Genomic DNA, 17086 nt, shown 5'->3' with positions numbered 1-17086 from the left:
GAGCCAGAGGTGGGTGCCATATCTGAGTCCCCATCAACCTGGCTCACAGTGTTCATCCTACCCGGTGACTCCTTGAGATCCTGCCCCACCCAACTTGCAAGCCCACCCATGCGATGTTCCAGGGGCTTTTCCATATAAAATGTCCTTTTTGGCTCCTGCTGTAGACTTTTCTAAAATATCTCAGAGGGTCACAAATCCCAAACAAGCCACATCTGGCCTCGGCATGCCCCATACTTCTGGCTCAGTAGCCCCAGGCCCAGCACTAGTGACAACCAGACTCGGGTCAGAGACTGGTCTCTCCCAGGTATCTCCAAGCCCAGTACAGAAAGCAGCTACTGCACATTGCTCTGTAGCTCACGCTCGGGGGCACCAAGCACAGCAGAGGCAGTGGCTGAACCTGGCCTGCACCTCTGGGAGGCTCCAGAGCCAGCCACCCAGTGGTCAGCTTTAGACCACACCCAAGCAGCCCCAAATCCTCCATAAGCCACATCCTCACAGAGCAGACTCATGAGGCACCGAGCCCCACTGAAGTGAGCCCTGCTCTGGGGGGCGGGCTGCTGAACAACTGATCCTTCCCTCTACTTGGGGTGTGTTCTCACGGCCCACGGCCTAGGGTAAATAAATTACTCCCACTGATGTACCAACAACAATCAAGGCCCAACTACAATGGGAGGGTGCACACAGCACACAGGGGGTGGGGGGCTCACCTGAAATGCCCAGCTAAGCTGACCAGAGTCTGCACTACTGGGCCCTATAGGATACCAACTATAGAAGGCCACTTTACCACAACTGAGAGACATAGCAGCTCTATCTAATACATAGAAACAAACACAGGGAGGCTACCAAAGTGAGGAGACAAAGAAGCATGTCCCAAGTGAAATAAAAGAACAAAACTCCAGAAGGAGAACTAAATAGAGATAAGCAATTGACCAGATGCAGAGTTCAAAACACTGATTATAAGAATTCTTATTTTTAAAATTTTTTAAAATTTTATTTTATTTATTCATTTTTAGAGAGGACAGAGAGAGAGAGAGAGAGGAGAGAGAGACAGAGAGAGAGAGAGAAGGGAGGAGGAGCTGGAAGCATCAACTCCCATATGTGCCTTGACCAGGCAAGCCCAGGGTTTTGAACCGGCAACCTCAGCATTTCCAGGTCGACGCTTTATCCACTGTGCCACCACAGGTCAGGCCACGATTATAACAATTCTTAATGAACTTAGAGAAAGAGTAAGTGAACTTAGTGAGAGCTTCAACAAAGAGGAAACATAAAAATAGAGGAAACAAAAAAGAGCCAGTCACAAATGAATACAATAACAGAAATGAAGAATACATTAGGAGGAATCAACACTACAGCAGATGAAGCAAAGGATCAAATCAGCGATTTGAAATTTAAGCAAGCAGAAAACACCCAATCAACAGCAAAAAGAACCAAAAAAAATGAGGATAGTATAAGAAACCCCTGGGACAATTTCAAGCACACTGATATTCATATCATGGGATACCAGAAAAGGAAGAGAGCAAGAAACTTAAAACCTATTTGAAAACAATAATGATGGAGAAATCCCCTAATCTGGTGAAGAAAATAGACATACAAGTCCAGGAAACTCAGAGTACCAAACAAGATACCAAAAAGGCCAACATCAAGAAAGGGTAGAAACAAATTAAAATGCAAAAGGGTAGAAACAAAAAGAAAATCTTAAAGCAGCAAGAGAAAAGCAGTTAGTTACCTACAAAGGAACTCCCATAAAACTGTCAGCTGATTTCTCAACAGAAACTTTGTAGGCCAGAAGGGACTGGCATGAAATATTCAAAGTGATAAAAAGCAAGGACCTACAACCAAGATTACTCTACCCAAAAAAAGCTATCATTTAGAACCAAAAGACAGATCAAGAGCTTCCTAGACAAGAAAACTTAAAGGAATTCATCACCACCAAGCCACCATTATAAGAAATATTAAAGGGTCTTTTTTGAGAAGAAAAAAATGATCAAAATATGAATAAAAAAATGACAGTGAATACATACCTATCAACAATTAATTTAAATGCAAATGGATTAAATCCTGCAATCAAAAGACATACGGTGGCTGAATGAATGAAAAACCAAGACCATTATATACCATAGGCTGCCTATAGGAGATTGGTTTCAGATCAAAAGACATACACATACACAGATACAAAATGAAAGGATAGATGAATAATATATTTCATGAAAATGGAATAACAGCAGCAAAAACAGCTGGGGTAGCAATGCCTATACCAGACAAAACAGACTTTAAAGCAAAGACTGTAACAAGAGACAATGAAGGACCCAGCAATTCCACTTCTGGGCATTTACCAGAAGAAACTCAAAACATTAAGTTGAAAAGACTTATGCATACATATGTTCATAGCAGCATTATTTACAATAGCTAAGATATGAAAGCAACCTAAGTGTCCAGCAACAGATGAATGTTTAAAGAAGTGGGACATAAAAACAATGAAATATGATTCAGCCATTAAAAAAAAAAAAAGAAATCTTGCCATCTGCAACAACATGAGCCACTTGAGGTGGCTCTAGGGCAGCGGTTCTCAACCTGTGGGTCGCAACCCCAGTGGGGTTGCCTAAAGCCATCGGAAAATACATAATGCATATCAGGTGTTTACATTCCGAATCATAACTGTAGCAAAATTACAGTTATGAAGTAGCCACCAAAATTATTTTCTGGTTTGGGGTCACCGCAGGAACTGTATTGCGGGGTCACGGCATTAGAAAGGTTGAGAACCACTGCTCTAGGGTATTGAGCTGAATTAAATCAGTCATATACATACCATGTGATTTCACTTCTATGTGGACTCATAGATACAGAGAACATTTTGATGGTTGTCAAATGGGAGGGAGATTAGGAGGACAGGTGAAAAAGGTGAAGGGATTAAGCAAAAAAAAACCCATAAAAACTGATAGACACAGACAACAGTGTGGTGATTACCAGAGGAAAGGGGGTATGGAGAGGAGGAAGAGGGTGAAGGCGGATAAATGGTGATGGAAGGAGACCTGACTTGAGGTGGTGAACACACAGTGCAATTTACAGATGATGTGTTATAGATTCTATACCTGAGACCTATATAATCTTATTAACCAATGTCACCCCAATAAATTCAATAAATTAAAAAGAGAGAGAGATGATGCACAGTGTGTCGCATTCCCTTGCTCTGCTGGGAAGACAGGAGCACAGGTTGTGATAGAGACTGTCAATCTAGATCCTGAGAGTCTATGTGGAGCAGAGGCTGCCTGATGACTCCCATGAACACGTACTATGTGCAGGGAAAAAATAACTGTTAAGCCACTGAGATTTTGAGGTCATCTGCTATTACAGCATAACCTAGTCCACCCTGGCTAATACACCTGGTATATAGTAACCTCTCAAATTATTACCAGCCTTGATTATTACAATGATTGTCCATCAGTGGCTTACAGCTCATATAGAGCAGAAGCAAGCCTTAACAAAATGAAATATTAAATAATAAACTTACACTGCCTATGAGAAATACAAAATAAGTGATTTTTTTTCATTTAGTATATATTCTAGAAGGCAGTGAAGAAAAAGAGATTGTGGCCTATAATAATTAGGAAAGGTCTGGTTTTACACAACCCAAATGTATTGAGACTTCAATTCTTATTTTATCTAAAGAGAAATTGAATTCCTAAAATAAAAAAAAAAAGAAACTGGGATTTCCGCCTCAGCCTTCATCCTCCAGAGAGGGAGAGGGACAGGGACAGGAAGTGGAGTTAATAATTGGTCATTCCTATGTAAGGAAGCCTCCATCAAACCCCAGTGGTCGGGGCTGGAGAGCTTCCAGGCTGGTGAGCACACTCACAGCGGAGGACACACCTCAACTCCATGGAGACAGAAGTTCTGGCTGTCAGGACCTGACAGGACCTCACCCTATGTATCTCTTTATCTGGCTGCTCATCTGTAGCTTTTATCATATTGTTTAATAACCTAAAGAAAAGAAGTATAGGCCCTGGCCGGTTGGCTCAGCGGTAGAGCGTCGGCCTGGCGTGCGGGGGGACCCGGGTTCGATTCCCAGCCAGGGCACATAGGAGAAGCGCCCATTTGCTTCTCCACTCCCCTGCTTCCTCTCTGTCTCTCTCTTCCCCTCCCGCAGCCAAGGCTCCATTGGAGCAAAGATGGCCCGGGCGCTGGGGATGGCTCCTTGGCCTCTGCCCCAGGCGCTAGAGTGGCTCTGGTCGTGGCAGAGCGATGCCCCAGAGGGGCAGAGCATCGCCCCCTGGTGGGCAGAGCGTCGCCCCTGGTGGGCGTGCTGGGTGGATCCCGGTCGGGCACATGCGGGAGTCTGTCTCTCCGTTTCCAGCTTCAGAAAAATACAAAAAAAAAAAAAGAAGTATATATTGGTAGTTACAGAATAGCTATGGATGTAAAGCACAACATGGGAAACAGAGTCAATAATAATGTAATAACTATGTATGGTGTCAAATAGGTACTAGATTTATCGCAGTGGTCACTTCATAAGTTATATAAATGTCTCATCATTAGGCTGTACACCTAAAACTAATATAATATTGTATGCCAACTATAACTAAAAAATAAAAATTATTTAAAAAGAAAAAAAAACCAACCTGAAAATAATTATGCACCACTTGAAGACCATGCAATTCTACAGTCTAGAATTTTATCTTTAGGTACCAAATTCTCTCTTTGGGTCCAAGTGGACTCACGTTGCCTACATACTTGAACCACATCATCACAGCCTCTCAGAATTATTTTCACCTGGCATGACTGGTAAGTTCCTGTGGGGCACGGAGTGGTTCAGTCTTTTCTTTTTTTGTGTGTGTGACCGAGACAGAGAGAGACAGAGAGAGGGACAGATAGGGACAGAAGACTGGAAGGGAGAGAGACGAGAAGCACCAATTCCTCACTGCGGCACCCCAGTTGTTCATTGACCGCCTTCTCATATGTGCCTTGAGGACGGGGGCGGGGGCTACAGCAGACTGAGTGACCCTTGCTCAAGCCAGGGACCTTGGGCTCAAGCTGGTGAGCTTTGCTCAAACCAGATGAGCCCGCGCTCAAGCTGGCGACCTCAAGGTTTTGAACCTGGGCCCTCTGCTTCCCAGTCCGATGCTCCATCCACTGCTCCATCGCCTGGTCACGCAACCGAGTGGTTCAGTCTTAAAGGCTTCTGAGGGCTGACTCTGGTTGGCCAGAAAAGCCCACCCTTTGCGTATGCCATGTGATATTGTAGGAATCATCTTGAATACTAGTTTCTCTCATCCAAGTACTAACCAGGCCCGACCCTGCTTAGCTTCCGAGATCAGACGAGATCGGGCGCATTCAGGGTGGTATGGCCGTAGACTTGAATACTAGTTTCTGACACAAGGAGACCTGGGAGGTCAGTCCTGTATGACAGTCTCTGACTTACTGAAGACAGCCCTGTGGAAACCCTTCTGGCCTCAACAACAGATAACCAAGAATTCTGGTCCCTAGTTCTCTTGGTGCTCTCTATATGAGGTCCCATGTAAAAGGGCTTTAACAGGCATTAAAAGAAAAATATCATAAGACCTCATTCATTTGAGGAATCCAATGAACAATGTGAACTGAGGAACGGAATTGAGACAGAGGAGGGATCAAAGGGACAGGAGGAAAAGAGGACAGAGGGAAAGGGGATGATAGGAAGGGAGAAAGCTGAAGAGAAGGGGGGAGGGCGGCAAGGGAGATGTTGAGGGGAATACGGGGGAGGGGGAGGCATTCGGGGCGACACTAGAATCTATGTAAACACAATAAATTAAAATTAATAAAAAGAAAATAAATAAAAGGGCTTTAAAATGAAGGACCAGGAACACTGAACTTTCTCCTAGGAATAGATAGATTTCCTTCCTCTGAACATGAGAATTACAGAGTTGATTCTGTTTCTCTTTTATCATTAGCCTCAGGAACTTGAAAGTCAAATTTGAAAATTACCTATGGCAAATAAATTAGTTTTATAGTATGAATATTTGTGTTTTCCTTTAATTTCCTTCAATATATTCTTGATGCAAACTGCAAATGATGCAATGGCAGATGGAGGAGGACGGGAGGAGTGGGACAGACAGCAGAGAGGACAATCTGTAATGTGCCGTGTCCAGCAGGCTGACGAACACCAAAGTTGTTGGCGGAGCTGCCTGCATAAGCAAGGCCTGGTAAAACCCAGCTCATTTTAAAGTGGGATCTTTTAGCTCAGTTGATAGAGTGTCGGCCCAAGCACAGAGGTTGCCAGTTCGATCCCCAGTCAGGGCACATATAGGAACAGAACATTGTTCTTGTTCCTGTCTCTGACTCTCTCTCTCTCCCCTTTCTTTCTCTCTAAAATTCGTTAATAAAAAAAAAGATTAAAATGGGTTCTTTTAGTAAATCACCTAACCCTTTGGAGCTCTGAGCCACAGCAGTTATTTTTCTGCCACTGTAGCCACCATCAGCACTGCCAAACAGCCATAGAGGCAGAACTGAATTTGACTCCATTTTATGTGTCACTGACATATAGTAATTAACTGTAAACATCAAATGTAGACATTTTCTTCCTGGTGTTTTTTTAAGAGTCTGACAGAAAACAACATGAGAACCTCCTTTCTCTCTGAATCCAAGTGGAATCTGAAACACAAGCAATTTAATAAATAAATCATCATGAGAAAATAGAAGGAAATGGAAATTAATTTAGATGTTATAAAATGCAGATATCCCAAATGCCACAATATCATTCTTAGAGAAAAATAAACATAGCAGCACTTTGAAGGTTCAACTCTACAGCCAGCAGGTAGGCTTAATCAAATGTTAGATCTCATTAGAAAAAACTGTACTTCTAGTAGAGGATGTCAACAGTTAAGTAACTCATAGCTGTGTAGCTATAAACCCGTTAAAGATGATTACAAATAAAGAAGTTCTGCTGTCCCCATGTGCGTACTCAACATCAGTGGTGGCCCGTGGCACCCACCGCTACCCACCCCAAACCCCCTTTGGGTGAGGGGCCTGGAACAGTGGCTGGTGGATGAGGCTGTGTGCTGAGCGCAAGATGCAGTGCAGGAAGGAAGCAGGCAGGAGGGAAGCACTCCTCCCTCCCTCCCCAGGACATGCTGAGGGTTTCTGGGAGGACTAGGGGAAAGAGGCCAGTTTCCAGTGAGTGCTGGAGGCCCGCAGGAAGTGAAGGCCTCCATGGAGTTTTTTTAGGAAGGCCCGGATATTGTGGCAAGGGCGGGTCCTGTGAATCCCAGAAGAGAGTGAAGCTGGAGGCTGTGACTAGGAGGTGAGAAGCTAGTGGACTCCAGGTGCCTGTCTTAGGTCTGGACTGCCAGCTGCAGCAGACAGAATGAAAGGAGGCGAGCGTCAGGCAGCCTATAGAATAAACGACACAGGGGCTCAGGGTCCTGAGGCATCTCCTGGAGCCTGTAGGTGGCAAGACAGTGAAGGGGGGCATTTCACAGCAGTAGGTCTCCACCAAAGTGTGTGTGAGGGGGTAGATGCTCTTAAATTCTCCGACATTCTCCCTAGATGACTCACAGAAGCACTGGAATGTGGTCTAAGTGAGTGCAGACACACGGGAACTCCTGGCATAGGAAGTGGTTACAAGCACAGGCTTTGGGACCACACAGCCCTGTGTCTGAGATGCAGCTCCATTTTCTCTCAACATTTTCCAAACTGCTACCCTGGCAACTTGCAGCCGTCAGCGTTCACTGCCTTGAGCCACCCCTGACTGCAAGTGTTGTGAGGGCAAAATGAGAAATACAGTAAAACACTAGCACAGACTTAGCATAAAGTAAATGACTAAATAATGATTGCTAGAATTAAAACAAGAACACACTAAATACCCATCCTTCCATGTTTTCTGGATGCTCCTGGCGCTGCCGAAGTATTGGCAAATGACAAACCAAGCCAAGCCCAAGCTGAGGCTGCCTTCTGGCAATAGCACTGGAATCTCAAACTCAAGGTTGAGAATCTGGAAACCCTGGGAACTCGTTATTTCAGGGGCTGGCTGATTAGCTCCAGGTTCACAGGTGGAAGGAAAGGACAGAACATGTGTCCAGTGCTGGGACAGGCGCCGCCCAGACGGCTGCCTCAGTTCTACAGAAACGCAGGCCGGGAGTGGGGCTTTCAGCAGCAGATAGTCTCCAACACAAACTGTAGACACGAAAACTCTCATCTTGCTACAACTAAAACCAGCTGACACGAACATGACGCTCGAGAGTTACTGACGGTTTTCTCCTTCTAAGGTGCCGTGCTAACAGGCCCACCCTAACAGCCCGTATCTCCTGACAGCTTTTGCTGCTCCTTCTTTAAACCTAACCAAGCCTCCTGCAGAGCAGGCTGTGGACCAAATTCAGGGGCAAAGCTGCCCCTTCCAGAGCAAAGGCGGTAGTGTCTGCCCCAAGGCAGGGTCTGTGTCCCCGAGTTAGTGAAAGGCATGCGGTCCCTTCTCGGTCATTTACCTCAAAGATCTGCACTGAGAATGTCAAGAGCCAGAGCTTTTGGCTCCTGGCAGGCAGAGCTCTGACTGCCTGTGTAGAAACAGAAATCATCCTGGCGCAGGTCCCTGATGCCGTCAGCTTTCTGAGGCAGCATCCTGTATAGGGTAAGGAAAGCTTCCTACTGCTGAGACACTCTAATGTAGACAAGAGAAATGGAAATGCATGCAGGAAGCTGGCTGGTTTAATGAAGTAGTCCACTAATATTACCGTCAGGAAGAAAGTGCCCTGCAGCTGATGGCTGCGTGGCGGGGGGCAGGGCCCTGCAGAGCTGCGTCTGTGTGCAAAGAGCAGGGCACTGGGCCTGGACTGGGCTCTCTGGCTGGCACTGTCACTCTCCCTTGTGATGGGACCACTGCCCTCTCCTGCAGCCATGCCACTAATTCAGACCAAGGCCCGACCTGCTGGGGGGGGGGCTGTATGGCTGCCCATTTTCTTGCTTCCCCCACCTGCACACATTGCATAATGGTGTTAGTATATTGTATATTGCTTTTTAGCTCCCTTGTTATTTTAAAATGGGAAAAACATTGCAAGAAGAATCTTAAAATGTTTACTGACTTTTCTGACCACAACTATAAAACAGCCAAGGCAGAAAATGTGAAAATTGCAGAAAGACTTTAAAGGAAAAATTGCTAGTGAGTATCCTATCTGAATATAACACTGTGATGTTTATCATTCTTGGCTTTTCTTCTACACACACACACACACACACACACACACACACTATTATTTAAAAAATAGCAAAGAGCACATCATATATACTGTTTAGTAGACTGTTTTTTCATTTCATGATGTATCAAAAAGGATTTTGCAAATTATTAGTTATTAACTAAATGCTTATTGTTGCATGTATTTGATCCTATGAATATGACATATATTATTTGGCCAACTTCTGCTGACTGCCATTCAGCTGGTTCTGAGTGACTCAGAACATCACTCAGAATGTGTGTGGAGGAGAGACCATGAACAAGAGCCAAACTGACCCCATACATGGCCACTGGGTGATGCCTACTCTTTGTCACAACCCACAGCACAGATGGGAGGACTAACAAGAGTGGGCCCTTCCACTGCAACTGCTCAGAACTAGTTTTGGATTAGAGACATATCTCTAACAAGTTTTTACAGGTAGGCAAATAAAGGGTCTAGTATTGGGTTACTGGAATAAAGATCGCTCTGTACTGATATCCTCCTCTCTAGGAAGGGATTCTGTAGGGCCTGCCATTCCAAACAGGTAAGCCCTCCTCAGTCCATTCTTTCTACACGACACCTGTGGAGAAGCCTGCGGCAAGGCCAGGCGCTTTCCCAATATTTACAGGCAGAGGCAGTGGGATGTACTGATGACATCTGTACTCTCAGAAGATGGGACCTATAACAGTCACTGCAGACTAGGGCTGGATTTGACCTCAGAATACATATACACCATGCTTTCATTTTATTCCCTGATCCAGTTAATCCTAAAATCTTTATCAAATGGTTGTCCAAGTACTATTAAGTAACTGAGAAAATGCTAGGTAGAATTTTTGTGATTCAATACAACTGTAGAAATATATTGGCAGATACAAATTTGTTAGAATTTTTTACTGAATTCAAGCTATGGAGAGTGTCCATAGGTAAATGCCATTATTATAAAAGTGCAGAGGCCTTGGGAGCGAATGAGCTATCTGCAGGAGGAGGTCAGGTGTGCCAGCACCCCAGGAGAAAAGGGGCATACATCTTTACAGTTGTGGAAATGCACAAACTCTGCCCGTTACTAGAGCAGCAGAAGTGTGAGTTTGTGAGAAAGATGAGAAACTGCTGGATGCAAACCATTAATGAGTCATGAAACCAATTTAGTGGGCTAAAATAATCGAACAAAAAAGAAATGTCAGAGCACATCTCATGTGAGAATAACTAACGCTTCATGACACAATTGTGCATGTGTGCCATGTATGTGGATTTGAGTATGCTTGCATGTGTGCATGCAAATCTATACCAGACTGTAACACAGAATAACTCTTATTGTGAGTTAGAGTCAAAAGTTTCTGGTGGTACAGTGGGTAGAGTGTTGACCAGGAATGCTGACATCACCAGTTCGAAACCCCGGGCCTGCCCTGTTCAAGGCACAGATGAAAAACAATCAATGAACGAAAGTGAAGCAACTACAAGTTGATTTCTCTCTCTCTCTCTCTCTAAAAGATCAATAAATAAAATTTTTTAAAAGTTTGGAACCCTCTAGGCCAGGGGTCCCCAAACTACGGCCCGCGGGCCACATGCGGCCCCCTGAGTACATTTATCCGGCCCCCGCCGCACTTCCGGAAGGGGCACCTCTTTCATTGGTGGTCAGTGAGAGGAGCATAGTTCCCATTGAAATACTGGTCAGTTTGTTGATTTAAATTTACTTGTTCTTTATTTTAAATATTGTATTTGCTCCCATTTTGTTTTTTTACTTTAAAATAAGGTTTGTGGCCTGACCTGTGGTGGTGCAGTGGATAAAGCGTCGACCTGGAAATGCTGAGGTCGCTGGTTTGAAACCCTGGGCTTGCCTGGTCAAGGTACATATGGGAGTTGATGCTTCCAGCTCCTCCCCCCTTCTCTCTCTCTCTCTGTCTCTCTCTCTCCTCTCTAAAAATGAATAAATAAAATAAAAAAATATTTTAAAAAAAAAAATAAGGTTTGTGCAGTGTGCATAGGGATTTGTTCATAGTTTTTTTATAGTCCAGCCCTCCAACGGTCTGAGGGACAGTGAACTGGCCCCCTGTGTAAAAAGTTTGGGGACCCCTGCTCTAGGCCCTGGCAGGTGGTTCAGTGGACAGAATGTTGTCCGGCATGCTGAGGATGCAGGTTTGATACCTCAGGGACCATGGAAGATGCAGCCAATGAGTGCACAACTAAAGTGAACAACTAAGTAGAACGAGTTGATGCTTATCTCCTTCCCTCCTTCCTATGGAAAAATGAAATAATGAAAAAATGAAAAGAAAACAAGTTTGGAACTCTCTAGGTTGACTACTGCTCCACAGAGAAGCTAGACATAAAAAAAAACTCAGGATTTGTGTGCGTGTGACAGAGATAGAGATAGAGAGACAGATAGGAACAGATTGACTGGAAGGGAGAGAGATGAGAAGCATCAATTCTTCGTATGGCTCCTTAGTCGTTCATTGATTGCTTTCTCATATGTGCCTTGACCCGGAGGCTACAGCAGAGTGAGTGACCCCTTGCTCAAATGAGCAACCTTGGGCTTCAAGCCAGTGACAATGGGGTCAAGTCTATGATCCCACACTCAAGCCACCGACTCTGTGCTCAAGCTGGTGCACCCGCGCTCAAATTGGCGACCTTGGGGTTTTGAACCTGGATCTTCTGCATCCCAGTCCGACACTCTATCCACTGCACCACCGCCTGGTCAGGTTGGATTTTCTTTTATTATACATTGATAAACCTATTTTCTATAAATAGGTACTAGAAGGTGTCACTATTCAAACTGTTAAATGCTCCTTTAGAGTCCTCTTCTCATGTGAAAATTGGGAGGCTAACAGAAAATTCCCATTTTAAATGACCGTTTTAACAATGGGTCTTATGTGAAATCCTCAGAACTTGTATCACTATCCTGTGACACAACTTTAATAAAGGCCATCTTGCCTCAACAAACATGAAGGTAAGCACCATTTTAAAACAAACACATGCAATACACAGCTAAACATGAGAACTAAGACTATAAAAAATAATAGTCTAATTTTACTATAGCAAATCCCAAACCACAACTTTTCCCATGTCTTTTTCAATAACTAGTTGGTTAATATTCCCTACTATGCTGAGTCTATTACTGAGGGCAGTATTTCATTACCTATATGGGATCACTATGTTCCCATCTTATTCAAAGAAGTGATTTTACAGGTGCTTTATTGAGGTTAGTTTTATGGTATACACAGATTGGTGGATCAGTAACCTCAGACCTCTTAATCTTTCAACTTCTCCATGTTTGGTAGCGTCTCATTTTAAGTTTTTTGAAATCCTCACTTGTGAGTCCACTTTAAATTTTTTTTAAAATCACCTCTGCACACATGGGTATTTGAGATAATTCAGGCTCTTGTGTTGGCATTAAAAAAAATCTTTGCCAATTACAAAGCATAGGACTCCCTTCTCAATCACCAACCTTGGATTCTTATATATCAAGTGACATTACACCTGAATGTTTTACTGCTGAAAGCTTGGATGAAAAAAGAGAGAAGAGTGATTATTTAAAGGACTTACTGCTTACTGATTACTCTAGTTTCCAGTAGAGTCCAATTTTGTTTTTTGTTTTTTTTTGTTTTTGTTTTTTCTGAAGCTGGAAACGGGGAGAGACAGTCAGACAGACTCCCGCATGCACCCGACTGGGATCCACCCGGCACGCCCACCAGGGGCGACGCTCTGCCCATCAGGGGGCGATGCTCTGCCCCTCCGGGGCATTGCTCTGTTGCGACCAGAGCCACTCCAGCGCCTGGGGCAGAGGCCAAGGAGCCATCCCCAGTGCCCGGGCCATCTTTGCTCCAATGGAGCCTTGGCTGTGGGAGGGGAAGAGAGAGACAGAGAGGAAGGAGGGGGGGTGGAGAAGCAAATGGGCGCTTCTCCTATGTGCCCTGGCCGGGAATCGAACCCGGGTCCCCTGCACGCCAGGCCGACGCTCTACCACTGAGTCAACCGGCCAGGACCCCAGCAGAGTCCAGTTTTTAAAAATTCCATGACTAAACTCTCCTGTATTATTGTCACAGAAATCCACTCAAAGACCATTATAGAGGGTGGGGCAAAAGTAGATTTACAGTTGTTCATATGGCAAATAGAATAATTAATAAATGGCAATACAAGAAAACTCTGTTTCGCATACTCACAACTGTAAACGTACTTTCGCCCACACTGGATGCTGTTGAGTGTCATGGATAGTTTATATGAAGGATTCCTACTTGTGGTGCTGTGACCACAAATATTGGTGGGAAGTGTTATCAGCCCTCAGGGATGACCATCTGTCTGGATGCACACATGCTCTAGGTATGCTATGGTGTGAAAAAGTGTGGAAGTCCCGGCTTACTGAATAAAGAGCCACATGAACACCTTATCTTCTATAATCTGCTATTGAAGACACAAGTCATTAAGTTACTCAGTGTTCCTTAAAATCTTTTATTTTTATTTTTTTTTAGTGGGAGAGAGAGACAGGGACAGAGACAGGAAGGTAGACACAGGAAGGGAGAGAGATGAGAAGCATCAACTTGTTGTTGTAGTTGTTGTAGCACTTTAGTTGTTCACTGATTGCTTTCTCATCTGTGCCTAGACTGGGAGCTCCAGCTAAGCCAGTGACTCCTTGCTCAAGCCAGTGACCTTAGGCTTCAAGCCAGTGACCATATGGTCATGTCTATGATCCCATGCTGAAGCCAGCAACCCTGGCCTCAAGCTGGTGAGCCCACAGTCAAGCTGGCAACTTCAGAAAACCTGGGTTTTCAATGTCCTAGGTTGACACTCTATCCATTGCACTACCACCTGGTCAGGCAACCTACTTGCACTGTGAGCAGGATCCGAACCTTTAAAATCTGAGTTAGTAAAAGATCTATATAAGGTTTCAGCACTGAAAAGGATTTTTCCACTAAACTGGTATATTCTTAAATCATAAGCAGTAATTAACCTGTTTTCCTTTTTTGAACTGGTTTTTAGGAAGCTCAATTCTAAATTTTGTGCTCAGCTACACTACCCATCTTTAGTCTAAATTATCTACTACACTGACAGTTACTTGCTACGTTTCATAAATAGTTTTTTTCTTTCTTTTTTAGTGAGAGAAAGAGAGATACAGAGAGAGAGAGACAGACAGACAGGAAGGGAGAGAGATGAGAAGCATCAACTCATAGTTGTGGCATCTTAGTTGTTCATTGATTGCTTTCTCATATGTGCCTTGACAGGGGTGGGGGGATCCAGCCAAGCCAGTGACCCCTTGCTCAAGCTAGCTACTTTGGGCGTCATGCCAGAGACCTTTAGGCTCAAGCCAGTGACCATGGGGTCATGCCTATAATCCTATACATGCCTATAATCAAGCCAGATGAGTCCATGCTCAAGCTGGTGACTTTGGGGTTTGCAACCTGGGTCCTCAGCGTCCTAGGCTGATGCTCTATCCACTGCACCACTACCTGGTCAGGCACTAAATAGTTTTTTAATACTCTATTCAATAGTTTTGCTATGGGATATAACGTATGACCTATTTAGAAGTAGAGTGCATTAAAATGTATGAAGTAAATAAATAAACATTTCATAAAAAGATGTCTATATAATTACAAACTATCTGGCATTATTATTCAATATTTTTCTGTAAAAAATGAATTTAAAAATTCCCCTAGAAAGAGCATAATATTTACCAGCTCAATCTTGTGAACTGTAACTCAAATATAACACACACTCATTAGTTACTGCGTGAAATTCTATACATGTTTCTAGTTTGCATAACTTTTAAGATGAACCATATGAAACGCCATTGTTGTAGGTCACAAAATGGTTAAATATTGGCAATTTCATATAATTCAACATGAATAGCAGCGAAGGATTTATCTACTAATAGGATATGGATATATTAACAACAATAACAGGATTATGTCTCACCTGAATGACCTCAGCATTCGATAGGACTTTCCTAAATCAGATACTCTTCTGCAGAATGGACCCACAGCCAACTCCATCTGAAATATGAAAAGATAATACTCATAGCTTTTAATGTCAGAATCCTAAGGTGAACTGGGGACATACCTGGATCGTAGAAAGTTGTAGCTTGTGTTAAACCTAATTTTATCTGGACTAACAGACAAGTTTTAAAAACCAATCAAATTTATTAAAATATAAGATCTTACATAACTTTTACACTTATTTAGTAAAGAGGCACAAAATAAGACACTTCTTCATGAAAAAAACCCCACATTTTTTTTGTTATGTAAGAGGAGAAAGTTTAGACTTCTTTTTCAATTCAAAAACAGAGAATATAAGGTTTTCAAAACTGTGTGTCCATACTTCAAATAGGCATAACAAGCTTTTTATATTTAACATGAAGAAAGACAATTTTTACTAGGCTGGTCCAAGGGAGTAAAAGCACTGGCTGTGGAGGCAGCACATCTGTGGAGGAATCCATCTACAGTGACTCTCAAAGTCCTAGATTTCTTATCCGCCAAATGGAGATAATATTGACTTCATAGAATTATCCAAATAAATAGATAATTCGACAAAGCACTGTGCACATGGCATATGTAGTAAGAGCTCTTTAAATGCTGGCAATTATTGCCCCAGTCGGGTAGCTCAGTTGTTCAGAGCATAGTCCTGATACACTAAGACTGTGAGTTCAATCCCCGGTTAGGGCACATACAAGGTGATCAACCAATAAATGCATAAATAAATGAGTGGAACAACAAGATGATGTTTCTCTCTCTCTCTCAAATCAATGAATAAATTTAAAAAAATAATAAATGTTGACAATTATTATCAGTATTTTAAAAATTTCCCCCCATTTCAATTAGTTTGCATCCTCACTCAATAATTTATCAATTGGTTTCACTTCTCTTTATTTTTCTTCTTTGATTGAAAATTTTGTCATTAACTACAGTTTTAGGATACCTTTTTTTTTTCCACAGAGATGGTGAGAGTCAGAAAGAGGGACAGATAGGGACAGAGAGGAAGGGAGAGAGATGAAAAACATCAATTCTTTGTTGCAGCATCTTAGTTGTTAATTGATTGCTTTCTCAAATGTGCTTTAATCAGGGGGGTACAGCAAAGCCAGTGACCCCTTGCTCAAACCAGCAACCATGGGGTCATGTCTATGATCCCACGCTCAAGCCAGTGAGCCCATGCTCAATTTGGCAACCTTGGGGTTTCAAACCTGGGTCCTCCACATCCCAGTCCAACACTCTATCCACTGCGCCACCACCTGGTCAGACTAGGCCAATGGTCAGCAAACTCATTAGTTAACAGAGCCAAATATCAATAGTACAATGATTGAAATTTCTTTTGAGAGCCAAATTTTTTAAACTTAAACTATATAGGTAGGTACATTCCTTATCAAGGTAGCACCCACACATGGTATTTTGTGGAAGAACCACACTCAAGGGTCCAAAGAGCCGCATGTGGCTGGCAAGCTGCAGTTTGCCGGCCAGGGGGCTAGGCTACCTATTCCTTTTTTTTTTCTTTTCGTATTTTTCTGAAGTTAGAAGTGAGGAGGCAGAGACAGACTCTCACATGCACCCAATCGGGATCCACCCGGCATGCCCACTAGGGGGGCGATGCTCTGCCCATCTGGGCTGTTGCTCCATTGCAACTGGAGCCATTCTAGCACCTGAGGCAGAGGCCATGGAGCCATCCTCAGTGCCAGGGCCAACTTTGCTCCAAAGGAGCCTTGGCAGCAGGAGGGAAAGAGAGAGATAGAAAGGAGAGGGGGAATGGTGGAGAAGCAGATGGGCGCTTCTCCTGTGTCCTGACCGGGAATCGAACCCAGGACTTCCACACACCTGGCTGATGCTCGACCCGAGCCAACCGGCCAGGCCTAGGCTACCTATCCTTTATCTACCAATTGCAAGTGCAATGGTATATGTGGCACTCAGATGATAGTCTCTCCACTCTTGCTTTATAGAGGA

The 17086-nt window shown here is 43.6% G+C and overlaps 1 protein-coding gene across 2 annotated transcripts in view; it reads right to left on the bottom strand.

Annotated features, from left to right (window-relative positions):
- Nucleotides 1-17086, bottom strand: part of COG5 (component of oligomeric golgi complex 5) — a 484934-nt gene that overhangs the window by 12971 nt on the left and 454877 nt on the right. For both annotated transcript variants that reach the window (XM_066272211.1, XM_066272212.1), the window contains one exon: nt 15075-15151. In XM_066272211.1, the coding sequence (XP_066128308.1) occupies nt 15075-15151 (77 nt within the window). The remainder of the gene's footprint in view (nt 1-15074; nt 15152-17086) is intronic.

Source organism: Saccopteryx bilineata, chromosome 4 (assembly GCF_036850765.1).
Source record: "Saccopteryx bilineata isolate mSacBil1 chromosome 4, mSacBil1_pri_phased_curated, whole genome shotgun sequence".
Classification (NCBI taxonomy): Eukaryota; Metazoa; Chordata; class Mammalia; order Chiroptera; family Emballonuridae; genus Saccopteryx; species Saccopteryx bilineata.
The sequence above is the reverse complement of the archived record's forward strand: the minus strand, read 5'-3'. Positions and strand labels throughout refer to the sequence as shown.